This window comes from Leptonotus elevatus, chromosome 15 (genome assembly GCF_054856555.1).
Source record: "Leptonotus elevatus isolate MCC_2025b chromosome 15, RoL_Lele_1.0, whole genome shotgun sequence".
NCBI classification, from domain to species: domain Eukaryota; kingdom Metazoa; phylum Chordata; class Actinopteri; order Syngnathiformes; family Syngnathidae; genus Leptonotus; species Leptonotus elevatus.
In genome coordinates this window covers 4,327,387-4,355,278 of record NC_141253.1, presented here as the reverse complement: position 1 = coordinate 4,355,278, position 27,892 = coordinate 4,327,387, and the positions used below count along the sequence as shown (strand labels likewise).

The 27,892-nt window shown below is 40.2% G+C and overlaps 2 protein-coding genes across 4 annotated transcripts in view; both read right to left on the bottom strand.

The window, feature by feature from the left end:
* Positions 1-7,929, bottom strand: part of bmpr1bb (bone morphogenetic protein receptor, type IBb) — a 35,789-nt gene extending 27,860 nt beyond the window's left edge. The window contains exons 1-2 of the mRNA XM_086096203.1: positions 7,774-7,929; positions 1,806-1,878 (exon numbers count right to left, since the gene is read on the bottom strand). The gene's annotated coding sequence lies outside the window, so the exon portion shown is untranslated. The remainder of the gene's footprint in view (positions 1-1,805; positions 1,879-7,773) is intronic.
* A 608-nt stretch (positions 7,930-8,537) lies between these two features.
* Positions 8,538-27,892, bottom strand: part of pdlim5b (PDZ and LIM domain 5b) — a 40,790-nt gene continuing 21,435 nt past the window's right edge. For 2 of the 3 annotated variants that reach the window (XM_086097288.1, XM_086097287.1), the window contains exons 4-13: positions 24,710-24,740; positions 23,743-24,224; positions 19,730-19,878; positions 18,521-18,548; positions 16,528-16,691; positions 12,705-12,885; positions 11,726-11,906; positions 11,447-11,567; positions 10,770-10,885; positions 8,538-9,253 (exon numbers count right to left, since the gene is read on the bottom strand). In XM_086097288.1, coding sequence (XP_085953414.1) covers positions 9,164-9,253; positions 10,770-10,885; positions 11,447-11,567; positions 11,726-11,906; positions 12,705-12,885; positions 16,528-16,691; positions 18,521-18,548; positions 19,730-19,878; positions 23,743-24,224; positions 24,710-24,740 — 1,543 coding nt within the window. In that variant the 3' untranslated portion in view covers positions 8,538-9,163. Of the gene's footprint in view, positions 9,254-10,769; positions 10,886-11,446; positions 11,568-11,725; positions 11,907-12,704; positions 12,886-16,527; positions 16,692-18,520; positions 18,549-19,729; positions 19,879-20,849; positions 20,870-23,742; positions 24,225-24,709; positions 24,741-27,892 lie in introns of all 3 variants that reach the window. The other variant, XM_086097290.1, reaches the window with a different exon arrangement.

Genomic DNA, 27,892 nt, shown 5'->3' with positions numbered 1-27,892 from the left:
TATAAAAAAATAAAATAAAAATAAAAAACATAAATATCCACAATTTTGTTGCGAAAATAATTTTCATTTTTTGCCGTCAAATCAAAATGACGCATCCCCCCCCCGGCCCAGAATCAAGAATGGTACAAGTCCTGTCACCTACCGTCATCCTTCTTGAACCATGCTCACGAGCAACAAACAAACAAACAAGGCACCAAGATTTGTATTTATTTATTTATTTTAGTCGTTCATTTTGTCCATTTTACCCCGTCCCAGGATTGACAATGGTACAACCCATCATACGTCATCTTCTGTGAACCAGAAAGTGGCTTGCTAACAAATAATAGACAGTTCTCTCCGTTGACCGATTTTCCTCATGTCGATCGCTGAAACGAGTGCTAATCGTTTTAGACTCGCCCAAGAGAAAGAGTCACCGAACTTGCTCCGCCCACATTAAATCACATAGACATAAATAGCTTAGCAATGTAGCCATCTTTGCGCTTGGCGGAGGAAACCAAACGGGAGTGCACGCCGTCTGGCTTTCAGACAGCGCAGATCGACTCCATTACGGGCAGATGACAAACAACCATGCCTGGAATGGACTGCACCGGTGAAAGCCTTTCTAAAAATGTATCCTAGCATGCCAACGTGCCGAGTTAGCCCCTGCAATAACAATCCAACCTGTAGCAGGTTAGCTCGGCGCTAGCTTTGTCCGTTTTTATTTTTTTATTTTTTTTTTTTTTGTCATGCGATCCGGGCTACCTAAAGCTCTCAGAGCCGCTGATGCAGGCAGACGAAGGGGAAGAGGGGCCCTTCTCGGGTTTGACAGCAGCGGAACGAAAGATGAAGCTTTCAGCAGATGAAGGCACAATATTGTATTGGCTCACGTCAGTTGAAACAGTAAAAAAAAAAAATGCTTCTAAAAAAGACATTTGGTTTGAAACTCCACAATTATTTATATGAGCAAATTAGAAATGTTCAAACTTGCCAAGTCAATCCCCAGACATAAACCCCTTAGAGCAGTTTTTGAAAACAAAATGGAAACTCCGCTGGCACGACTCATCTTTCTCACAAGTCGCAAATTACCTTTGATCAACCAATCATGTCTTTTATACTGAATACAGAATACTGCCTCGATTGTATGCCCGAAAATATCTTTACAATATGACTGAAACATCTTTTAATTAGTAGATTAAAACCCTAGCTTTTCATAATGGCGCCTCCTGCACAACTCTGGCCAATAGTTTTCATTCAGACAGGATGCGGGTTCGAATTTCCCGCCCTCTCTCTGCGGATGTGACGTCATGTGCGCATTATGTATGTGAAGAAGGGAATATGCAGTTTCATTTTTTGGGCCACAGGTGGCAGTAGCGATTCTAAATTCCATTTTCTGCGTTCAGTAGCTTGAAATAATTTTTGAAATACAAGAAAAAAATTATTTTACCAAGCACAATTGTATTTTTTTTTTATGAAATTGTAACAGTAACTTAAAAAAATACTTGTATATAAATATATATATATATATGTATTTTATATTGATAACATAGCAGTGATTTCATTGTTATATTAATGCAGATTTTTATATTGAATACAGAGTAGTAGATGGCAAAAATCCATGTATATCATCATTATAATTTGTCATCATGATCATATGAATTTTTTTTTTCTTTTTTTTACTGGCCGGTTGGGCAATTCTGATTTAGCCCTACGAACTCTGCCCGGCAACAAGTGTCCGGCAGCAAATATGTGTCAAAGTATTGTAGTAAATGTTTTTTCCCGCATACAAACATTATTGATTCTGCATAAGTTCACTTTTATTGACTCACCCAAAACGATGTGATGACACCAGGCACTTCCTCACTTGAACATCTTTCTCCTCTTCCTCGCGTCGGCGTGTATCTGAACGTAAGCAAGTAGAGAAAAGACCCGATGAGAGGAAGAATTTGAATTTTCCAGAATGGCAGCAAAAGCAGTAATTGTCAAAGATGAGTCCATCAGCTGTAACTTGGGGCTCTGAAAATTAATTTTGCAATTAATTATTCCCTTGTATCATTCCTCTATATTTGAGCGCCATTGAATCTCTGCACTCACGGCTGCGGGCGGGAGAGCAAAACACACCCAACCTTGACTCCATTTTATGTTTAAAAAAAATAAAAAAAATCATGCTGAGTCACAGCTGTACGAACACTGCAAAGACTGTTGCGTGGTTCCGCTCAGGCAGGTTCGACTCAGACGGAGGCCGGGTGGTCCCGCTGACGCGTGCTCTCTAAATGAAGCGAGAGCATAATTATGGCCTGACACCAGCACGCTACCTGAAGACCAGTCCCAAAGTCTGTTTGGGTTAGAGTGTGTGTTTGCACGCTAAATTGGGTCCGATGCAGTAATAATATTGACTTGACTGCCTCGTACTTTAATATGCACACTAAGGGAACCATAATCAGAGCAAAAAGGTTGTTTTTTTTTTTAGCTAATATGAATTCATTGTAATTAGAAGGAAACTGACATGTTACATGAAGTGACGCCAAGTGGATGTAAAGCTGAAGTTTACAGTGCTGCTGTTTGTAGAACAAAGTCTTCCCAAAATTATAGATTATAGATTGAAATACATAAAAAATTTGAACCCATGTGAAGAGCTCCAGTAGTGTAAAGTAAGCAAGATTTCAAAGTGATGCAAATGAAACTTGTTGCTATGCAGAGAGCGGGCCTTGGCCTTCGAATCTTGCCCTGGACTTGGTCTTGTCCTCGTCCCTTAAAAGGCATTTGGTCGATGCCCTTAAACTTTGGCCTCGACTTTGTCTCTGCCCCTCAAATGCCTTTTTCTTAGGATTGTACAGGAACATTAAGTCCTGGAAATGACTTGGTCTCAGTTCCTTCAAGTCTTGGTCCCTGCCCCCTTTGTCCTAGTCCCTAAAGTTCTGGTAATGACCTGGCCGACTTTGTGTCTCGCCCTTAAATGTCTTTTTCTTGCGATTGTCCGGGCCCTTATGTCCTGGAAATGACTTTGTCTCAGTTCTTTAAAGTCTTGCTCAAGACTTGGTCTCTACCCCTTTGTCCTAGTCCCTAAAAAGTCCTGGTAATGACTTGGCCGACTTTATCTCGGTCCCTTAAATGTCTTTTTCTTGAGCCCTTAAGTCCTGGAAATGACTTGGTCTCAGTTCCTTAAAGTCTTGGTCCCTGCCCCCTTTGTCCTAGTCCCTAAAGTTCTGGTAATGACTTGGCCGACTTTGTGTCTCGCCCTTAAATGTCTTTTTCTTGCGATTGTCTGGGCCCTTATGTCCTGGAAATGACTTTGTCTCAGTTATTTAAAGTCTTGCTCAAGACTTGGTCTCTACCCCTTTGTCCTAGTGCTTAAAAAGTCCTGGTAGTGACTTGGTCGACTTTATCTCTGTCCCTTAAATGTCTTTTTCTTGAGCCCTTAAGTCCTGGAAATGACTTGGTCTGTTCCTTAAAGTCTTGGTCCCTGCCCCCTTTGTCCTAGTCCCTAAAGTTCTGGTAATGACTTGGCCGACTTTGTGTCTCGCCCTTAAATGTCTTTTTCTTGCGATTGTCTGGGCCCTTATGTCCTGGAAATGACTTTGTCTCAGTTATTTAAAGTCTTGCTCAAGACTTGGTCTCTACCCCTTTGTCCTAGTGCCTAAAAAGTCCTGGTAGTGACTTGGTCGACTTTATCTCTGTCCCTTAAATGTCTTTTTCTTGAGCCCTTAAGTCCTGGAAATGACTTGGTCTCAGTTCCTTAAAGTCTTGGTCCCTGCCCCCTTTGTCCTAGTCCCTAAAGTTCTGGTAATGACTTGGCCGACTTTGTGTCTCGCCCTTAAATGTCTTTTTCTTGCGATTGTCTGGGCCCTTATGTCCTGGAAATGACTTTGTCTCAGTTATTTAAAGTCTTGCTCAAGACTTGGTCTCTACCACTTTGTCCTCGTCCCTAAAAAGTCCTGGTAATGACTTAGCCGACTTTATTTCTGTCCCTTAAATGTCTTTTTCTTGAGCCCTTAAGTCCTGGAAATGACTTGGTCTCAGTTCCTTAAAGTCTTGGTCTCTGGCCCCTTTGTCCTAGTCCCTAAAGTCCTGGTAATGACTTGGCCAACTTTGTCTCCGCCTCTTAGAATAGGACATTTCTCTTTCTTGGGATTGTCCTGGAAATTATATTGTCCTAGTTCCGCAAAAGCTTGGTCTTTGCCCCTTTGTCCTAGTCCTTAAAGTCCTGGTAATGACTTGGCCAACTTTTTTCTTAAAAGCCTTAAGAAATGAGTTGGTCTCGCTTCCTTAAAGTCTTGGTCTTGACCTGACTCATTAACCATTAAATGTCTTGGTGTTTGACAAGCTCAGCTCCTTAAGTCTTAGTCATGATTGCGACCTGATCTATACTCCTGAAAATTATTGATTTTAAAAGTCCTTAAAAAGGTCTTCATTCATGTCTTATGGCCCGTCAAAATGTTGGCTTTGGACCCTTGAAACATTGGTCCGGACCTTGCATTTTACTCCATCAAATGCTGGTGCAAACAGGTCTCGCATTATAAACATAAAAAGGCACACATTTCTGGCAACCCTCACCAGTTATGAGTTGTCTCCATCATAAATCCTCACACAAATTTGCTGACAGCAGGGGACTGTCACGCCGAGTCCAACATCAAGTGGCTGTAATGGGGGGGCCCATAAAGAGAGCGTTTACCTCACACATAGAGACTATTACTGTCCTCTGCGGGCAGAGTTGGACTATTTTACTATTTCTCACAGCAGCCCAGCGTGGCATACTGAGGGATCTTGTGCCGGGGGTGGCGCGAGCACATTTTGCTGTTTATGGTGGCTCACGCAGAGGCAAGTCCGCTGCTTCGTGGAGAAGGAAATGCCATCGAAATGATGGCGCGCTGCACCAATTGACTGCCACATCACACCGTCTGCTGGGATTCAAATTTCAATAAGGTCTGGTCTCTTGAAAACACGTAAAAAAGTGTAGACTTGGTCCATAACTCTCAAAATCAAAAAAGCCTTGGTTTTGCTCTGGGTGTCTTTAAGTCTTGGTATCACATTGGTCTTGGCACCTGACAATTCTGGTTTCAGTGTCTTAAGTTCAAGGTCTTGACTTGGTCTTTTCAGCTTCTCAAAAATCTTGGTCTTAAAGTATTGGTGTAAACTTAGGCTATGGACTTTAAAAGTTTTGGCCTCTGGGTCTCAGCTCGTTTAAGATGGCTTCTTAGACTTTGCTCCAAGTTTTACTTTTCACTTGATCTAGACTCCTTAAATTCTTGGTCGGGGATTGTTGCTTTCTTTCACGTCGAGTCAACAGACCCTCGTCTTTGATCGTTGAGAAAAACACGACTCCTGTCATGTGGTTTATTTTACAGACCTAATCGGTAATCGTGTCCAGCAGAATGTCAATTAGCGCGCTGCTTTTGGAGGCCAACACACACACTTCGCCAGTTTATGCCAAAATCTATAACTTCCACTACCTCGGCTGAAAGAAAATGAACACCCAGTCCGGTCGGATCGATACAGCTTTTAGCTTTGGATATCACTTTCGTCACATTGCTGTCAAAGTGAAACCACTCTAGAGTCTATGCGATACCTGTCAATAGAGTGCAGACATAATAGCCCTCTTTTTTTCGGATCATTTTTTTTAAACGTAAAAAAAAAAAAAGAAGGCAGTCAAGGAGCTTCCCATCAAGTTATCAGATTAACATAAGTTATTAAATGGAGCTCATATGTCGGATGTTTTGTGATTGAAATGGTCAGACCAAATTTCAAGCTTTGGGGTTCAAACCTTGGCCTCCGGTTTCTTACACATCTTGGTCATAAATTAGTTCATCTCCAGTCGTGGTTTCTTGTCTTTTTTTTCTTTTTTTTTAAAGAGCTCAGTATTGTTCATTCGGTAATGTCATCATTATTGCTCTCTTTTTTTTTTTCTTTTTTTTTTTAAAGAGCTCAGTATTGTTCATTCGGTAATGTCATCATCATTGCTCTCTTTTTTTTTTTTATTATTATTTTGTATGTGGGTGAGTATGTGTATGTGCGTGCGTGCGTGTGTGTGTGTAGTCATTATTTCACCAAAAACCTATTAAAAAAAATCCCATACCGTTCACCTAAACCGAACACCGCCGCCAGGAGACCCGAGGAAGGACCAAAGAAAACAAAGGAAAGTGATTTCTTGACTTTGACGCAACCCCTTAAAAACGTTGGCGTAGACTTGGTCTTGGCTCCTGAAAGATTTGCGCTTAAGTCTTGGTTTTGATTTGGTCTCATCTTGTTTTTTTGCCTCAATCTCGACTTGATTCTTGACAGTCAACGTGATCCTGACTCCAAACACTACTCCTGTTCTTCCGTCCACTCTCCCGCATGTTATCGAGCTTCCAGGTTGACGAGCAGAGCAGCTTGAAGTCATTTTCAAGTCTGTTTTCTGCTTTTGTTTCTTATCCAGCACTTTGGGAGGAAACTGTTGACTTTCAAACAGCAGATGGCCGGCGCAGGTAACCCCGTGCGCTTCCTTGTTAATGGGAAGCAGCGCGGACTTTGCATAACACCGCGGGGCTCCGAGGCAAAATCCACAATGAGAACGTTCGCAAAAAATGTAGACAACCGAGGACTGGTCATCAGTTCAACCCTCAACCCAAAACAAAACAATAAATTGTGGCTCCATTCGACTCACAGCGCGCGTTGGCCCCAATGCAAGCAGACAGAAACCGTCAAAAGTGAATACGAGTCTACAACCAAATTCGACTGGGCTCTTTCCTGGCCACCATAAACACACGCATCTGCACACGCACACGCACACACAGTTCAATATGCACTCCAAGCGTGCGGTAGACCTCAAATTGCCGCCTGGCCACGCACACTCTCACTCGACATGCCATCCCTGCCACGTAAGCGTCATTCAGCCCCCATTACTTTTGCCAGGGGCCAGCGGTGGTTTTTTTTGATCACTCTGGGGGTCTCCTATTAGTCTCGATCCCTCCCTCGGGTGCAACCCCAAAGGTAAATTTGTTGATGCGATCAGAGTCAAATTTGTTTGCGCACTGTTGGTTCCATACCCAAGAAGTCTAATACTTTAAAAGAAATCTGAATAATCCTGACTTTTTTGATGGTTCTGGTCTTGGCCTTTTAAAGTCTTGGTCTTAATGTGGATCTGGAAAAGGAAAAAAAAAAAACACTTCTCTTCATCAGGGTTCTGCGTGTGCTGGAGCCAATCCAACCTGATTTGGGGTGAGCCAATCACAGGGCACAGATAGACAATCACACGCACATTAAAATATATGGACAATTTAGAGTCTTCAGTGAACAAAAAAATAACTTTTGGTACACCCTGGATTGGTCGCCAGTCAAGCGCAGGGAAATTTAGACTAACAACCATTCACAGTTCCAACTTACATGTGTTCAAAGAAGGTGCCATGCGTGTTTTGGGAAGGAGATCAGAGTAGTCCATTTGAACCCAGAACATCTAGACCTGCTTTAATTATAATTGCATGCTTTGACAATTTCCGTATGATGCAGTAGAGTGTGACTATGAAAAATGGCTAGTTGTTTTGATTCATATTGTATGCAGGTGTACCTAATGTTGTGGCCAGTGGGTGTTAGTTGAGCTTGTTATTGTAACATGAAAACTCAACACATATTGGACTATTACCTCGAAATGACGACTTGTATACAGATTTACACAATATTTTGTTTTTACCATCATCATCTTCATCATCATCATCATCATCATCATCATCATCAAACTCACCTTTACGCTGTCTCCAACGAACAAGCGACCGCGTCCATTCACATTCTCATCACAAACACTCCCGCGGCGAGTCTTCTTACCTTCTTTATTTTCGCAGCGAAAATGTCCGACCGGGACTTAAAAAGTGGTGCGGCGCTGTCAACGCGCACGAGTCCCGCTTCGTCCTCCCGTGTTGTGTAGGTAAGAGTTGTCCAGACTCGAGAGGAGTCCAGCAGAGCTGCGTTTGCTTGACTTCTTCGAGCCGGAGTGTCAACTGGCGTCTTTTTCCCGCTACAACAGCGACAACCTACGGCGACTTGGAGAAGTGCAAGTACAACTGTGGCAAACGTTCTGCCTTACCCAAATACGACTTTAATAACTTCATCTTTACAATATAACATGAACTAGTATCAACAACAACAACAAAAATAATTTTTGTTTGCTGTCAAAAAGCAGTTAGCGGTACTGACGTGTTTCTCATTTTGAAGTTAAAATATTAAATCAGCACTTATGTATAAAGTGCAGTTTTCCACCACTACAAAAAAGAAAAAAAAAAGTTGTGGGTTGTTTTCATTCTATGACCAAGACCGAAAGTGCGTCTGCAACTGTGAGCACTCCATTGTTCGAGCTTAAGAATTTTCACTTGGTCTTTATCACTTCAAGTTTGGCCTTGACTACATATGTGACATATGTACACTTGCACGGTGTTATTTTTGCTGCCGTTTTCCATGCGTTGATAATATAAAATATGAATAATGCAGCGTATGAGATGAACCTCGCATTCACAGAGTTAAGATTTTGCTTTCTTTTGGTCCATAGAACCACATGAGGACAAAAATACACAAAAAAACAAAAACACAAAAAGTATTACATAAAACTGGTTTTATTGCATTGATGAAAATGTGCAAGGCGCATGAAACATGGCAGCTTTCGAAGGAATATATTAGAATTGTTTTATGATAATACAAGAATTGATGATGGGATAAATTGATCATCATTGAAGGAAAATCCATTTGTTGATATGGTATGGGTATTACTCTGACCCGAAATTGGGCAATACAATTTACTAAGAGATTAAATAACATTTAAAATGGAAAAAATATATATTATAAAATAATACTAAAAAAACACACACAATCATCTGGTGTTTTACTCCAAATAAATGATGTTTGTGTGTTTAGTCTGTTACCAGCATAATAGCATCAAAATCCCACTTTTTGTGACCCCTGAGAGGCTGGACACGTCCTCACGCCGTCATATCCTGCTGTGTGGGAAACCAAAATGACCCCCTACCCATATTAAAATTGAACCAAGAACCTTAAGAGAAGGCTAGCAAACTCCTGAAATGCATTTATAAATTGCAAGAAAATGGAAAACAACAGACCCGTTATTACTCAACCAGTACACACATACATGTAAAGTTTCTTTAAATATGTAGCATTTGATTGCCAAATGAATTGAGATATTGTTGAAAAATGTTGCAGGGAAGGGTCAGATGTTGACAGTGTGGGCATGTTTCTTGCACAGAGGCTTGTCCTTCTTGGAGAAGAAAGGTTGACCTTCCAGGTTGGCGGTGCACACCTGGAGAGAGAGAGAGAGAGAGAGAGAGAGAGAGAGAGAGAGAGAGAGAGAGAGAGAGAGAGAGAGAGAGAGAGAGAGAGAGAGAGAGAGAGAGAGATTACATGCTTGCATGCAAATACAGTGGGCATAAAAAGTCTACACACCCCTGTTTAAATAACCAGGCTTGTGATATAAAATAAGACCAAACCGAATGATTTGAAAACTTTTTCCACCATCAATGTGACCTATAACTTCTGCAATTCAACACGATTAAAAAAAAAATAATAATAATTCTAGAGGGTAAATAAAAATAAAGAGCTGAGATAATGTGGTTGCACAAGTGTGCACACCCTCTTAAAACTGGAGATGTGGCTGCTAAAAATGACTCGATCACATTCAAACTCATGTTAAATAGGAGTCAGCAGACACCCGCCACTAATTAATCCCAAATAATGTTCGGCTGTTCTAAAAGGCAATCACAATCATTAGTCAGGTTTCCATCTAAATGTTTCAAAATTTCAAAGCAAATTTTGTGAAAATGCGCAAAACGGACATGCGACTTATGCCCGTTTCCATCTGTTCTTCTTTTGGAAAAATATTGAGAGGGGACTCCGCCGCTGTAGGTGGCGCTATACACCATAGAGATGTGATCCACCAGTAATTTAAAAGAAGAAGAAGAAGACCAGGAAGCAACTGCGCCATGCGATGACGTCGTATGAGTTTTCTTTTGTAATTCTTGATAAAACCATAGCGTTTCATTTTTTTTCCATCTAAAATTTCATTATATTCGCTTTTTTATTTAAGTCCAAAAAGATTTCTGTTTCGTCTTCCTCCCCCCCAAACATACCTTACTTTATTGTGTATCCGGTCTTGCCAGCGTTTAATCGCAAAACCTGTTTCCATAGGCCAAATTCGCATTTTCCTTTTTTCGATACGCTTCAAAATCCACCCCCTCCAAGCGTAAACACTTTTTTTTGCCAATTTTGGGCCCTTATTCGAATTTCTAGCGTTTCCATTCAGTTTTATTTTCACATTTCACAACTATTGACTGCCCATTAATCATATTTCTTGTTTTGTTTGAGGTGTAAATAACTCAAAATAATGGCACACGTACAATAATAAAAAAAAACTTGTCTTTTTTTCTTCTTAAAAAAAAAAGACGTAGCATTGAAGATCAATGGATAAGGTCATTATAATAATTTAAACAAAATTGCTATCATTGTAGGAACATGCATAAAGAAGGAAATTTTGTGTGTGCTAGTGTTTTTTTTCTTTCTTGTTGGTATTTTCAACATATTCACGAAATATCAACAAATTCATGTCATTTAGATGGCTTATTTATTATCCTCTGCAAAGCGCTTTGTGACAGCTAAGGCTGTTTTGAAAGCGCTACATAAATAAAGATGACTTGACTTTCTTTTGTTATGCTTTCAGTTCCTATTCCAGGAAACTGTGCTTTAGCTGAGTGGAAGTAGGGCCATCTATGCGAGGGTGCGACAGACGGGGGTGGGGGTGGGGGGGAGTTGTTGTGTCCTACCGTGCAGACAAAGCAGGTGTCATGCCAGGTGAATCCTAAAGCCTCCAAGAACTTGTCTCCCGCCTCGATGGGGAAGTCGCAGCCGTGGCAGTTTGTGCCAAACAGTTTGTAGTAGTCTGTCGAAGAAATAGTGACACATGAACAAAAAAAAATCATAATCATTTAATTCATTCACTGAAGCAACCTCCTTCGCTCCCGGCTGTCTTACTGGATTTTGACTGATTTTGCAAGGCCCACAGAATATTGTGTTCTATTGCTATAAAAACATGGAACTTTCCAAAAGAAAGATTAGAGTCTCTTTTTTCATCAGGAAAAAAAAGTTAATTTCTCTCTGTTTCTGCTTTGCAGCAATTAGCATTAGAATATAACTACGTTTCATCATTACTCACAAATCTGTTTAAAACAGTGGGTAAAAGAGCTTTTTGCAACATGGCCCTGGTCTTTCTCTTATACTCTGCTACCACCTGCTGGCCGTTTTGGTAATAACTACCACTACTTCAAGCATTATCTTCAGTTTAGAAGCTGAATCAAAGCCTTCTGTATGCTCTAACATAAAAAAAACGTATAAATACGTCTTTGGGAGCATGGTGATATTTAAAATAGAACGTATGTATACATTTTTGGGAGCAAATGAGTTAAAGGGCACACGCAGCATATCGGTGGCCTTTATGATGTACCCATTTCACAGTATGGCTGCCCGTCCTCCATGTGGAACATGTTGCCCCGGATTGGCTGCCGACAGGCCGAGCAGACGAAACAGGACACGTGCCAGGTCTGCTTCAAGGCGTTCATGATCTCCTGTGAACCAAGGCCGAGGAAAAATGAGAAAGGAAGCGCAAAATACGGAACGAATGACCGCAGCGAAGGCCTTGACGTCATTTGTCAATGATACCTCCTTGACACCAATGACTACTTTCCTATTACCCGTTTCCCACACAAGCAAACAAGCAGCTCACCCCAAGGATCTTTTGCTGGCAGAGGGCGCAGGTGGGAGCGAAGAACTGCTCGTAGCAGTTCTCGCAGTACACCTGGCCCTTCTCCTCCACAAATCCGCCGTCCCCGAGGGAGGAGTGGCAGTGGGCGCAGTTGAATTCCTCGGGATGCCAAGACATGCCCATGGCCACGAGGAAGGGGCCCCTGATGGCAAACCGGGAAACGTTTGAAATGACGCGATACTCAGTCGGGATGCAACGATAACCGCAATCGCGATATTAAAACGGCCCATAATATCGTCGTCGTAATGCTATGATATTTAATGCACCGCAGTTCCATTAAAAAAAAAAAAAAACACTTTTCACTTGCTTTAGCCAAGCACAGCATTATGAACTACAGAGACGATGATACTTTACGCTGCTGAGCCAATAGCAACATACGAAGTGCATTGTTTACAAAGTAATTCAAGATGGCGGAGACCATACTGGCATGGATATAGCAGAAAACTATATATATATATATACTATTATGAGCTTTTTTTTTTTTATATATTGCCAACACCACCACAATATTGTGAAAATGATCGTATCGTGAGGTTCATATGGTGATAATATCGTATTGTGAAATTTGGATATCGTTACATCCCTAATACTCAGCGGCATATAACAGGTTGGGTCGTACCATTTTGCTATTGGGATATTCAGGTCTTTAAGACAATGAAATTGAATAGCCCTACTGAATATAACGTTGATTTTATGAATTTACATTTTTCTGAAATATTTCCATAATTTAATATTATTTACAAGGATTTTTGCATAACAGAAAGAAGAAAATAATACCCGCACCACACATGCATATTTTGCATTGGTATTATGATAAAGCTTTAAAATATATACTTATTGAAATAATAAAATAAATATATTTTTTGTGACACCGGTCCTGGAACTTTTCTGACACGTCTTTTCCAATGTGTTTTAAGTCGAAACGTGCGTGACCGACTACCTGATGACGGTATTGCACTTGTTGCACATGGGGGTGCGCGTTCCCGCCGGGATGTGCTCGGCTCGCTGCACCACCGAGTTGAGGTCCTGGGGGTGCGGCTGCGGGATGGGCCGATCGGGGCCTTTGGGAGGCGGGTTGGCGACCTTGCCGAACGAAGGGGTTGCGCCGCCCTTGGGGAAGGCTGAAAGGCGGATTTCCACGTTAGGGGTTAGGTTTGTGTCGTCAGAAAATAATAAAAGTGATTCGTTTGACAATCTCCCGTTTTCTCCTTGCATGATTCATGAGACATCTGGACACCCCCCCCCCCCCCCCACCACCCCCCTAAAAAACATTCCGGCAGTCAGAGCGGACACCTGCGAAAATAACGTCCTGGCTCTTGTCTCAAAACAAATGCAAGGGATGCACAATGTTCCCTCTCCTCTTTCCTCGTGTAAAAACATTTCCAGGATGGAGGTGTCTGTTTTTCTGCCCTCGCAAAAAAAAAAAAAAAAGAGTTGGAGGGAAATGTAACGAGACCCACCGCTGACAAGGAGCGTTTTGAGCAAAGTGCTTCCCGCGCTTCCTTCCGGGGCGTAAAGATTCCGTGAATATAAAAACAAGCATACAACTGACAGTGTGGGATCGATTTTTTTTTTCTTAGTGTCTCTTTCTAGCAGAAATCTGACATCATTTGGATCAGTTTATTATTCCAACAGGAGGTTACGGTAAAATACGATCCCTGTTCCGTGAATTCTTTCTTTGCTCGGTATAGTTAGTATGAAAGGATTACAATCGTGAAGAAATCAAAACGACGTACCATCGCGATGACATCACGCGCGCTGAGGAAGCTCGCCTGTTTTCTGTAAGTCACGATTGGTCGTTACCCGTTTCCTTAGCGCGCGTGATGCTATCTTCAGTCGACAGCAAGTGGCAAAATGACTTTTTAAAGGTATTAATTATTCATGAAAAATAAAAAAAGTTATCACATTAATTGTAGACAAAATATTATCTTCTTACTGCTGAAAATGGTCAAGTATCCCTTTAATTTTGTCAAGCTATTAGCATTATCTATTAGCTAATAAGAATAGCTCTTAGCGATAGCAATTAGCAATGTCATATTTGAACATTTTTGTTAAACAAGGCAAAAAAAATATTCAACAACTAAGAAAACCCCAGTTGCCTTGATTCTGTGTTTGCAGACTACGAAAATAAATACATAAATAAATAAATACATTTTATTCTTATTTGTAATGAGACAGCTAAAATGACTTGGGGAACTATGAATTTATGCTAACTATCTTGTTCCTTTAAATGCATTTAAAAAATGTTTACTAGCAGTAGAAGAGCTGAACTGTTAGATTTTTTATTTATTTATACTGCTAGTGTTTTTTATCAGATTTTTTTTTTTTTAATCAAATAAAAAATGTACTGGAAGTACAAGTGTATGCACTGCTGGTGCATTTTTTGTTAGATTTTTAAAAAATCTGATAAAAAATTTACTACTGCTAGTAATTTATTTATTTATTTTTAATCAAATAAAAAATGTAGTAGCAGTACAAGTTTAAAGTACTGCTTTACAGCTCTTTTACACTTGTATTGCTAGTATATATATTTTTTAATTTAAAACTAAATCAGATTTAAAAAAATGTACTAATGCTAGTAATTTTTTTCTTTGATTCAAATCAAATAAAAAATGTATTAGCAGTACAAGTGTAAAGTACTGCTTTACAGCTCTTTACACTTAAAAAAAATAATAATTTAAAGGAACAATATCGTTAGCCTAAAATCATAGTTTTTTTTATTTGATTAATAAAAAAATGCAATAACTTTTTTTTACCATTGCTAGTAAAAAATTTTATCTAATTATTTTTTTTTACTAGCAGTACAAGTGCAAAAGAGCTGCTTCAATCCAACATGCTGATGAATATCGCTAGCATACCTTCAAAGTGTATCACGATTGAAGTATCAGTCAGATAAAAAAGTGTCACGGTTACTTTGAATAGCATCTCCAAGCCAAATGTGCGCCGCTGGGGGGAAATTAGCTCTCGCCGAGGGTTCTTATCTATGACAAAGTTGCGACGCCGAGAGAGTAAAGAGCGCCGTGTGGGAGGGAAGGCACGGTGGGGGCAATAAAGCAAATGGTGTCATTGCAGTCGGGCTGCGTGGGCGAGATAAGGAGCGAGAAGTCAGCGTGAGACGACAACAAAACGGGAATCACAGCAGGGGTCGCGTCTTTGTCTCCTCCGCTCAAAAGTATCTCGGTTTGATTACAGCTGCATTTTTTATGAAAGGATTATTAGGCTTATTCCGAAACATGTTTGAAGTGTTAGCATCTGACATTAGCCATTCATTCCGCAGCTCATCTATATTCTGTCTGTGAACTACTACTTTACTTTGCAGTGAGTGACTAACAAAGAATAAGACCTCCACCAAGGCCAAATGATCCTGATTGGGATCAGCAACAAATGATACACCGTAACAATAATATACTATATGTGACCTCACTACTTTAAACATCAAATTCTGATTACTATCACATTTGTGGAATATGAGTTATTTTATTTTAGCCATCTCAGGGTCGGCCATTTTGCCACTTGCTGTCGACTGAAGATGACATCACAGTTGCTCAGGGCTCGGGCAACGACCAATCACAGCTCATCCGTTTTCTGAAGCTGAGCTGTGATTGGTTGCTACCTGAGACCTGAACAACTGTGATTGTCATTTTCACTCCGCAGCATGTGGCAAAATGGCCGCCTTCTGTATTGATTAAAAAAAAACTGCTGGGTTTTGCTGCTTAACTCATATAACGTAATATTAACCAGAATACCATATTTAGACAAGTGGTGCTGTATAAAACATATCATTGCCAAGATTTTTTTTAGGGGGTTGACTTCCCCTTTTATTAAAAGAAAAAAAATCAAGGCCAAACAAATCCTAATTTGGATCAACACTTAATTGCGCACTCTCAAAGATATTCCCCTTCTGCATATGGCAAAATTAAAAGTCATTTGTCCATTAGCCGAGGCTGCTGCAAGTCAAAGAAAAAATAAATAAATAAATCAATTTTTTTTTAAATCAGCAGCTTGTATCTCATAAATCCCATGAATTGGATCAAGGCGCCATCATATTAAAAATGTAGAACAAAAACAGTGAATCAAGATCACAAACACGCTCCCTAAACATTACAAATAACATCAGGAAAATTGGTAACAATAATCGTAATCATGAATAAAAACCTGCCTGGCGGAGTTCATAAATATTCATCTTAATCGTGCGCACGCAAAACAAGAGTTTAGCGCTATGGATTACATCACACTTGATGAATCCAATTGGACGTGCATGTTGATATCAAGTCAAGCATGTGTCAAGCAAGCGACTGTGGCCTCCCTCAGGTACCTTTTTCAGCAGCCGCTCCGCTGACTGATGCTTTTCATCGGCTACTGGATCCCCGCCGAGGTCGAAATAAACAACAGCGGTCTTAATTTCACAATGTATTTAACTAAAAAGGATCTGGAAGAAAGCCAATAATCCGAGCTCATTAACGGAACACCTCTGAGTTTTTATAGAGCCCGTAATCTTTAAATGGCTTAAGCACAGTTGAATTAAACCTGCTGGGAATGTTACAACTGAGCGTTTTGGAGGTACGAGAGCGCCCTCTGTGGGACAGAAAGAGTAACTACGCTTAGTTTTGTATAGGGTGGTGGTTCTCTAACCAAATGTTTTGCACAGAAAAGGTGAATGAAATAGTGATTTCTTGAAGACAAGATCATTATTATTTCAGCATTACGATTTCCACGTTTCCGCTGTGAGATTTTCTAATTTAATGTTGGTTGGTATGCAGTACCTGATGGACCTCCGGGCTGGTAGGTGGACTTGTTCTGGGCCGCGGGGCTGGTGAACGCGGAGGAAGCCGACACGACGTTGCCATTCCGAGGAGGCGTAGCTTTGGAGTATGTTTTGGCTGCGGGCAAGGTTTGCACACTGGGAGAGGTTTTATCCACGGCGTCGCTGGGAAATGAAACAGGAATAAACACATAGACATTTTGAACATACTCATGCAAAGTAGGTTCAATTTGTAGCTAAAAAATAAAAAAAATACTACTGCCAATATCTCATTTTTATTTGGTCTATGTAAAAAATAAAAAAAAATCACTATACATCACGTCATATTAAAAATGAAGCGATACCACAGTCGATATAAAAGTCTACACACCCCTGTCCAGATGGCAGGTTTTTAATATTATGATAAAAATTAGACCAAAAATAATTTCAAAACATTTCTACCATTAAAAAAAAAAGTGTGTCAGTAAAAACAAAGAAATACAAAAGTGGGTTGCACCCCCTATAAATGGGATGTGCTTGTGTTCAGAAGTAACCAATCACATTCAAACTGATGTTAAATGGGAGTTAGCACATACCTGATACCATTTAAAGTGCCTCTGATTAACCCCAAATTTCAACTGTTCTAGTAGGCTTTTCCTGGCTTTTTTTTTTTTTTTTTTTGTGTTTGAGCAGAAGCTAAAATTTGGCTTACTGCTATTTCAGACTGTTCATGTTTCAATCTATTAACCTTTCTGTAAAGCAGCGAGGGGAAAATGTAGTTGTACAAGTTATGTATATTAATGGGAGGAAAAAAGTTTTTAAATTGTAAATATTGGTCTCGTTTTTTTTTTTATCACAAAAATCTGGTATTTGAGCAAGGGTGTGTACACTTTTGATATGTAGCCTTAAAACAACTGTCACCCAATAGATTAAAAAAAAAAAGGTCTTACTGTACATCATGTCAAATAATGTAAAATGTCTTAGTATATAGCAATAAAAACGTGTCAGAAAATAACGTCTTGCTTTGTACATGTCACTAATGACACATCATGTCATATTGAAGATGAAATCTTTCTCTACATCATCTCATGTTAAAAATAGTCACATTAAAAAAAATCGTATTTCTTAATAATGGACTCTTACAAAAATAAAATATCTTACTAAACAACCATGTCATAAATTTCGTCAAGTCATTAGGAATCGTGTCTCATTACGATACCCGTCATCTCATGACACATTATTTCAATATGAAGTCACTGAAAGATGAAGCAAAGACAACAAGAAAGAATAAAAGAGTTTATTGAGATGAATTCATCAAGAATGGACAGATAAAGTTGACAGTGGTTAGTGCAGAGCAAAGACTAGAAACAGGCTTCAGAAAAATGAAGTGGTTCCGAAAGTGTCAAGTGGGAGAAAAGAGGCTCACAAAGAATAGACACTTGACATGCTGTTGATACATAATAATCATTGGGTCTTTATGGGTGCTTTCGTGTGAGTTTGAGAATAATTCGAACACGTTTAAATGCAATATTATACAAAGGAAAATAAATAAACAACTCCCAAGTGTTGGCCAGCTACACGTTGAGCACTTTTGCGGAGACGCCGTGATGCCAATCCCTGAGCTTGTTGTACTTGTGCGCTATGACTTGTGGGTCCAACTTGGTGGCCCTGAGTCAAACCGTCACACAGAAACAAAACACGAGACAAGAAAAGAGAGAAGAGGAGAGGAGAAAGGTTGGCAAGTGAAGAGAGCGAAACCAAAGGAGGAGGCGAGGCAGGGACAGGACATGATGATGATGTCATCAGAGCGACTCTTGCCTGTGTTGTCGTTATTGGATACGAAAGGCAAAAGGATGTGTGCTGATTTGGGAACGTCTGCTTAATTACTCACATTTTCAGTGAGTGACATATTGGTGACAATACTCTGTCAAGCGCCAGAGGGATTTCTCCAAAATGGAATTAATTTAGGCAAGAGGCACTTGGATGACGAGGATGAATGTGACAGATGCACTTACTTCTTTCCATTGTTTTCGGGAGCTTCTTCTGCAAAAAAAAAAAAATAATAATTTTTAGAATTTTTTTGAAAATAATTCATATATTTAATATTTACTAATTTTTTCCCCTACACTGTATTTACTGTAAATATAACATTATTACTGTGTATGCGTATCTAGGGGCATAACTAACACTAAATAACTTTAATCAAATTAAAAAACATGTCTAAAAAAGTGTAAGTTATTACAATTAATTGGCTAAAAATACATTCATTATTTTGCTGCATTAAAAAAAATATTTCTTTCATTAGATAATAAAACATATATAATTCGTTTTTATCAGGTATGTTAAATAGCAATAATATTGATACCACAATCTAAACTACAGTGAAAGTATAGACTTCAACATTAACAACTCATTTGCTCCCAACAACGTATACAAACATTTCAAATGTTTTAAGTGTCCCAAAGACGTATTTATACCTTATTTTATTTTTTTATGCTAGAGCATACAGAAGGCTTTGATGCAGCCTCACAACTGCAAGGAACAGTTGAAGAAATGGTAGTTATTACACAAACGGCCAGCAGGTGGCAGCAGATCAAAAGAGATCAACCAGGGGCCATGTTGAAAAAAACCCTCAATAATACATTCCTAAATAATTTGTGAATAATGAAAAAACTTAGCTATATTCTAATGCTAATTGCTGCAAAACAGAAACAAATACAAATATAATATATTTTTTCCTGATGAAAGAAGAGACTCTAATCTGTCTTTTGGTAGGTTCCATGTTTTTATAGCAATAAAACACAATATTCTCTGGGCCTTGCAAAATCAGTCAAAATCCAGTAAAACAGCCGGGGAGCAAAGGGGGTTGCTTCAGTGAAAATGGCTGGGAGTGAATGAGTTAAAAATGGTGTTAAATGCTACATTAAAGGTGTATAGAATATTAAATATATTGAAAATAAGTTACATTACAGGTGTGTCCATCATTATTCAAATAATTTCCAACGGTGGCCAGCAGAGGAAGTAATGGTCATTCAAATTGATGCAGGGGGAGTCAGGCCTATCAAATGCTAGGTAACGTTTGATATGTTTAACATTTATGTACTATTGTTTACTTTAAAATGGGATATATGCATTCAATCGGAATAGGTTACCAAGAGTGTAAATCCAGTCTTAGTAAAACGAAAAAAATTCTACGATCTAATTGTGATGAGGCATCCGCTCACCATTTTCCGTGCCGGTGAGCTGGGCCAGGATCCGGAATGAGCGGGACTGGGAGGTTCCGGTCTTCGGGTGCCAGTCTTCTGTGTCCTCAATGAGTCGCTTCTTGCTGGCTTCACTCAGTGCAGACGCGTGATTCATGTTGGACTCTTTCCTGTGCGTTACATAAAAAAGTTGTGTTAGAGCAGTGGGTAATTTGACTATTTCATCAGACATGGTGCTAAACATGCTGCAATTTGTGCTATAATCACACACACACACACATTTAAGTGAGATGGAATTTAACTTACAGGGTATCTGCAGGTTTAACAAAGCCAAATTTAAGACTATTTCTATTTAAGCGTTAAGTTTAGTCAAATCAAACTGAAAACTTTGAGATCTGCAGGCACCCTGCATTTAAAAAAATAAATAAAATAAAAATAAAAATAAAAAAAGTGCAGTGCCAGTGTCCCACCACAAGATGGCGTCAATGTGCTTCATAATGTATCAACCTTCCCTTCATAATTCAAGTGTACACCTGAACACCGAGATGCAAGACAAGAACCTTTCTCCAGGAACTTCCTCCCACACCAAAACATGCATGTTAGCTTCTTGAAGTGTTTATTACATGCACAGGTCACGTCTGGCAGCTTTTAACAGAAGCAGTGATTGCGTGGGCCCCGAATAAACACGACGGCGAACAGAAACAGATGGAGCCGCTAGTGAGCTTGTCAACACGCCTGGCTGACGACGACATATCAAACCGCGATCAGTCGCTTTCATGGCGTGAACATTGGTGAGTTCTTGAACCTGCTAAGGCACCGAACAAAAAATGATTAATTTGTCTGAGGTTAATAACCAACAGTAATTCCAAAAAAAAAACCTGTGAATTATTTCCCTTGTTGGTGAATAACGACGATGAATCCCGATCAATCTATCCAGGCTATCAATCATGAGCTGATAGCTGCCTGTGGTGAGTGATTAGATTAGCATCAACAGATATTAGACTTTGACAGTCCGTATACACGGGTTGCTATATAAAGAGACCAAACAAGTGCAAACATGCTGCTGTTAATGATAAACCACAGCAATGTGCAGTGAGTTACTGTCGGAGCAGATGAATGAATGATCATTCGCGGGACTAACTTGTCTGAATCGCCTCCCACCTGTAGATAAAAAAGAAAAGAAAAGGGGGACAGAATTGGGAAGGACAAGTCGGAGCATTTGAGGAAAGAAAAAGGCCCTTCTGAGAAAACGTCAACATCGAAAAAAACCCACAACAGAACATGCACAAATGCAGCAACTGAGGATCTTTGAGCTTAAAATAAATGAAGTGATGGATGAATGGAGCAACTTGGTTCTTTTGATGTGGAAATACAAAAACGCAAAAAAAAAAAAAAAAAAAACGCTACCTACTAAAAAATACACAGCTGAGGTTTGATATTCGATATTTGAACCTAAAAGGGCCGATGATGACTTTTCCGCAGACGAGCTTGGAATTTGCATTTAGAGAGATATTCCTTTGCTCAATGTCTCGGGCTCTCTACACTCACTAATTGAGTTTTATCCTCAAGGTAGTGTCAGAATGATCTCATCTGCTGTTCACTTCTTCTTCTTTTAAACATTTGTTCTACCTCGAAATACACTGGGGGTTTTTTCTTTTTAAAAAGACTTGTGCGCTAATTTCCTGACAGAAAAAAAAACAGAACTTCCAATCACCAAACCTCTTGCTACCCAGAAAAAAAAGAGCATTTTGGGCAATTCTATACTCAACTGAGTGTACCCCACATAGGACGGTCCAAAACCTTTAACATCCTTGGAATGAATTAGAAATGAGTAAAATCGTCCTTTTCGATTTATTGCATCACTCATGGCTCTAAGATCTTTGAAAAAGAGTTTGGTAAGATGATGTAACGACAGTCGTTGGCTTTTGTTAAAGTGGAAGTCAACCTTATACATTATATATGGCCTCACTCGTCTAAACATGACATTCTGCTTGATATTACATTTGTGGAATTTGAATTATGAAGCAAAATGCAGCCCTTTTGATCAATCCCACGGGACGGCCATTTTGCCACGTGCTGTCGACTGAAGATGACTTCGCAGTTGCTCAGGGCTCAGGCGACGGCCAATCACAGCTTACCTGTTTTCTCAAGCTGAGCTGTGATTGGTCATCTTCAAATCGACAGCAAGTGGCAAAATGGCCGCCCCCTGAGATATTAACCAGAATAACATATTTAGACTAGTGGGGCTGCATAGAACATGTTATTGTCCTAAAAAAAAAATGTGGTTGACTTCCCATTTAAGTATTAAATACTTAATACTTATGTCGGCTAGCGCTGTATGCTAGCATTTTAATCAACGACGGTGTAATAAAATAGCTTCTTTTTTTTTTTTAAATACTTTTTTGTTTCTGTGGCGTCTCACACTTTAAAAAAAAAAAGAAAAAAAGAAAAAAAGAAAGTGTGTTCCCTGCTGAAGAGTGGGTGTTAGGGGCCTACACAGACATGGCAACATTTTGTAGAAAGTCTTCTCTATTGCATCACCTCCACATTCTGGAGTATTCTCCCAATATCCTTGTCCACAAGTCTGACAGAACTATGGGGAAAAGTCTTCACAGATAGTTCACAGACATTATTTATTAGGGTAATATTAAAGCCCACTCGCAGATGAAGCACAGTCCAGTCACTCCAGCATGTTCTTAAAAGAAAGCAAGCTGCCAAAATTGTGCTAAATCATAAAACAAGTGCCAAGGCAGCGGCGAGCTCGCATGAAGTCCACAATGTGTTCCGCCGCCAGGACCGATACCCTGCAGAATACTCCAACAAGATGTGCATTGTGCCTTGTGTGAAAACACTGCTGGTGATTGATGCATTTGGAAAATGGGGGGAAATACGGGCGTGATGCTCGACAAAGCCGAGTGGAACGTTTCATTTTCCTCCGGTAGCATAATATGCGGCCTGAGTGAACCGCAGCTGTCTCTGAAACCGCCGACTAAAGCGCACTTAAGCAGGGTACACACATAGCAATTTTCAACATAACCCATTTTTATGACCCACATGACAAGGAAAACCTTCGCTGCGTGTGTTTACTACGCTTCGTTTTGTGGTATAATGGAGATGGCCAACACAGCGCACCACTCCGCATCAACACAGCATGTCGTAGTACCAAGAGTGACCTGTGAGAGGCAGCACGGTGCATCCAGAGTGACAGAAAATACAAAGAGCAACAAAAAAAAAAGTGTTTTTGGAGAAGACGAAATAAAATAAGCTAAGCTAACAACTACAGGTACAGTATCTATATTAGAATTTGCACTTGTCAGTTTTCCCAGCACATTTCCTATTTGTTATATTAACTCATTCAAACCCAAAAACTTGTAAATATATTTTTTAATATTTGTCCAACACTCCCAAGAGCATACAGAAGGCTTTGATGCAGCTTCTGACATAAATAGGTGGCTTAAAGCAATGGTAGTTATTATATTTAAAAAAAACGGCCAGCAGGTGGCAGCAGAGTATAAGAGATCAGCCAGGGCCATTATTGCAACAATCTCTTTTTGCCAATGTTTTCAACAAAAATGTGAATAATGATTCAACTTAGCTTTATGCTAATGCTAATAGCTGTAAAATGGATACAAATATACTTCTTTTTTTTCCTGATGAAAGAAGAGACTCTAATCTTTGTTTTGGTGGGTTCCATGGTTTTTATAGCAATAGAACACAATATTCTGTGGGACTTGCAAAAATCTGTCAAAATCCAGTCAAACAGCCGGGAGCGAAGGGGGCTGCTTCAGTGAAAATGGCTGGGAGTGAATGAGTTAAGTAACCAAAGACAAGTTTAGTGTATCAGAATTTCATTTGGACACAATATCACCTATAAACATTCTAAATCTAAATTTCCCTGACGAGGCCTCTGGGCCTCCGCCTAATGATCTCGTCTCGGAATTCCTAACAATTGTGAGGGAAAATGTTCAAATTTGTTCCGATTGTCATGCCTGACCCGTGTGCACCGCAACGAGGTTCTGATTGATGGTACCTACCCGTTGAACTGCTCCGACAGCCCCTGGCTCTCCAGGAGGCCTCGCCTTTGCCCCATGGCCACCTCGCAGGCGTTGTTGTTGGAGTAGAGATTGATGGGGGTGTTATAGACGGACGGCTGCGGCACGGAGGGCTGGGAGGAAGGGGCCGCCGTCACTCTGGCGGGAGAGGACGAATTGGATGAGGACGGGGAGCTGATGGTGGAGCGAGCGGGAGACGAGTCCGGGGCGGCGAGGGTGGACTTGAGCGGGAACGGAGGGTGCGGTGACTGAGATAGAGGTTGAGCTGGCGTGAAAGCCGACGATTCCGAGGGGATGAAGGCCACTTTTGGGGCGGAGGAAGGTGCCGGCGAGCCTCTATCGCCCCCAAATGGCATGGCTGTCTTGTTGTACGCAGGATTGGCCTGGGTTGACGGTTTTGTGTATGTGGCGCTCGGCGCCGTGTGGGTGATTGGGACGGGCTTAATGATTTCTTGAGGTTCAATCTGCTTCCAGGTGGTGACACACGGCATGCAGCAAACAAACACAACAAAAACTGCTGTAATGCGTTTAAAGCAGCATCCATCAGATCAGACTTACAAGGTGTGATCATATTTAAAGGAGACATGTTTCTTTTTACTGCGTGTGTACAAACGGTGTGAAATTAACCAATTCACTGCCAGCCCAGTAAAAATTGATCTTTTGACGTCTATAGCCGTCAGTGCCAGCGGATGAGTTAAACACCCAAGTAAATCTTATTTCTATCAATCTGAGTTGCTCAGCCCAAGGCATAATGAGCCACTTTCAAGCAACAAATGAGCTGAAGTAATTGCAAAATATGTCTCCTTGAAATAAAAGACATGCTTGTGACAATATGACAACATGGCCACTCAGGAGGGTCAGTTGAGCATGCAAAGCACACCAACATTAACTCAGAAGGGCACGTTTACAGGGCGTGAAGATGAAGCTGAGCTAATATTTGACGCCATACCTGGGACCCTCCTTTGGCAGCACTCGAGCCTCTGTGAAGACAGAAAACAAAATGCACATGAAAAGAGGCTCTACTTCAAATCGAAGGGACAAAATACTTAAATTGAGTTTTCTTATTTGAGATTCAGAGGTGCCTTGAGATAGGAGTGACCCAATTTACAAGTTTTTGAGGTTCGAGACACCGTTTAGCCAATGTTTTGCTTTGACGTGAGAGCAAAATTTGAGTGCAAAAAAGTGCTTTATGGTGGCAATGAGGATCAGACTGATACGTTTTTACTGGCTATATATATATATATATATATATATATATATATATATATATATATATATATATATATATATATATATATATATATATATATATATATATATATATAAATAGCCGTATGTCTGTAGTTGGTGCACACTCCAGAAGAAGCAGCACAATGTCCATTGAATTGAAAAAAATGTGACAAAAAACCCCAAATCCCCATTCCCAAGTCATGTTGACTTTCTGTGCAATAATTAATCAATAAATCACAGAAGACCAAATTGACCAATATTTTGGAATCTGGAAACGGCAACATGGTGACTAAGGCTATTTCCCATCCTTCAGGCTACATTACGGTCCTCCTTCCCATGCTGCTAAATTGGGAAAACAGTCAACAGTCTCATGCATTTCCGTTACGACGCTGGCTTCTTAGCGAGCCCTGCCCTTGGGCAAGAAGCTGATGTCATTTGTGTGTGCACCGACACTTACTTTTTCCACTTAGCAGCTAATATAGACAAAGCTTATTTTTCCAGCGTCGCGTACGGAGCAACACCGGGCTGAGCCAAAGAAAACAGCGAAGGGCGTTAAGATCAAATGGCACATTCCATTGGGAAGATGATGTGTGTGATGTGACATCAGCCGGGTGGTTTCACACCCTATCTGTCTTTTCTCAGAGCAAACTGAAAAAAAAAACCACTAGTAAGGGTGGTCCCGTGAACATCTGCTCAGCCGAGGCTCCTCTGCTTTCTGTCTCTCTGGCTTGAATAGGCACATATTACATTTATGTAATAATATACCCACACTATTAAAATAGCTTTAATGTATTAAAGGCCATAATTGATTCGTCATTACTACCGCCACCTACAATATGTCTTCTTCTTTTTTTTTCTGGACTCAAGTGCCAAAGGTAATAATTTGTGATGGATAAGAATTCTTCCAAGTTATTTCGCGAAATATTTGGATGGATACCAATGACGTAAACCAATGACTCCCCCTGAAGTATAATTTTCAACATTTGGCTCTTTTGTAACGTATACAATATGCTTCGATTCAAGCACTACAATTCAATACAGAAACTTTTTCTTGTTTTTCTAGGTCCTTCCCAAAAACTGAACCAGTCTCTTAACCATATGCCATTTTGATGAAGTCACTTTAAGGGAGAGTAAGCCAAGCAACAATTAGCATGACACCTTTGGGCTGGTTGCCAGTGAATCACAGAGTAAATAAAGACAAACAATGAACCGAACATGCCTGTTTTTTGGAATGTGGGAAAACCCACACAAGCACGGTGAGAGCATCATATAGGAGGTGGAAATTTCAGGTCCATAAAGTAAAAAAAAACGCCACAGATTGGCTTTAGCCACAGGTGCTTTAAAGCCAAACTGTGGCAGGGACGTGAATTCTCCACCTCTGCAATTGATTACTGACCTTGCAAATCCATTTAATATTGACATATCATCACACAAAAGACTACTTGCTAAGAATCCATCAATGCAGTTGAATGGTATTAAATTGTTCCTGTATAAAAAAAAAAAATTTAATACTGTGTCCTGCACTCCCAATGGCATGTTTTTAAACATTTTTTTTATGCTAGAACATACAGAAGGCTTTGACACAGCTTCTGACATGAAGAGGTCGCTTAAAGCAATTGTAGTTACTACAAAAAGTGGCCAGCAGGTGGCAGCAGAGTATAAGAGATCAGCCAGGGCCATGTTGCAACAACCTCTTTTCCCCAGTGTTTTCAACAGATCTGTGAATAATGATGAAACTTAGCTATATTCCAATGCTAATTGCTGCAAAAAAACGGATTGTAGAAATGTGGCTCAAATTGGCGCAGTTGTAAGGGTAACGCATCCTTGCCTAAGTAACTCCATTATGACGCCCGATGTGGGGGCGCGACAGCTAAGAGACGTTAAGTGGTCCTCATCAACCTTGACTTCCCTGCGAAACAACTTGGTCACGCACCCACATGGAGAAATAGCTATCTTGGAGGAGGGACTGGGAAGGTTAAGCGGAGGAATAAGCCTTGAGGGGATAAGGCAGCATTTCCATCCTGTCGGCGTCTCGTCCAGAGCCAAGAGAAACAGTCTGGCATGCGGTATTTGACTGAATGATGGAGAGGCGAGCAGACGCACGAGGCCAGTTGATAGTCGACTGATTTAAGCGGAACCTCACGCAGCTCTGACTTCAAACATCTGCCACTGACAATTATCTTCCATTAACTGGCATATTTTCTCCACGTTAAAAGCAAAAGACTCCCTGACATGTGGCCGCGCTGGAGAATTCACACATGCTTCTCATGTCAGGCACTGTTTTCATTCTTCCAAAATCTCCCTCAACAAGATCCACGATTCAGCATCTGAAGGGAATGACGAAACGTGAAAGTGTGGTGGGAGACCTCCCCGTTAAAATTGGATAAGACCCAAATAGTGGAGGCTGAAATATGCAACTCTTGCATATGGCTGTCATGTACGATTTATTCAATAGTCACTGAGAAATGAAGGAAAAATGCAGACAAACTGCGAGATCCACAATATTCTATCATTGTAACGCACGGCAACAGCTTGACAAATCTTGGTTGATACAAACATTAGACTAAAAATTAAAAATACACAGCATGAAGAGCCCCCCCCCCCCCAAACAAGATAAAAAACAAATAAAAATAAAAGTCTTATCATTCCATCTGTTGCCCAGACTCGGCCAATTGAATGATTCAATTGAGTCAATTTATGGAAAGAATAATAGTGAAAACCCAAGTATAATTGACGCCCATTGAAATGCATTGGAAACAAAAATATATATTTTCAAACCCAAACTATTCTCTTAAGGGGGAAGTCAACCTTAAACATTTCTTGGCAATAATATTATATATGACCTCACTCGTCTAAAAATGACATTCTGATTAATATTACATTTGTGGAATATGAGTTATGG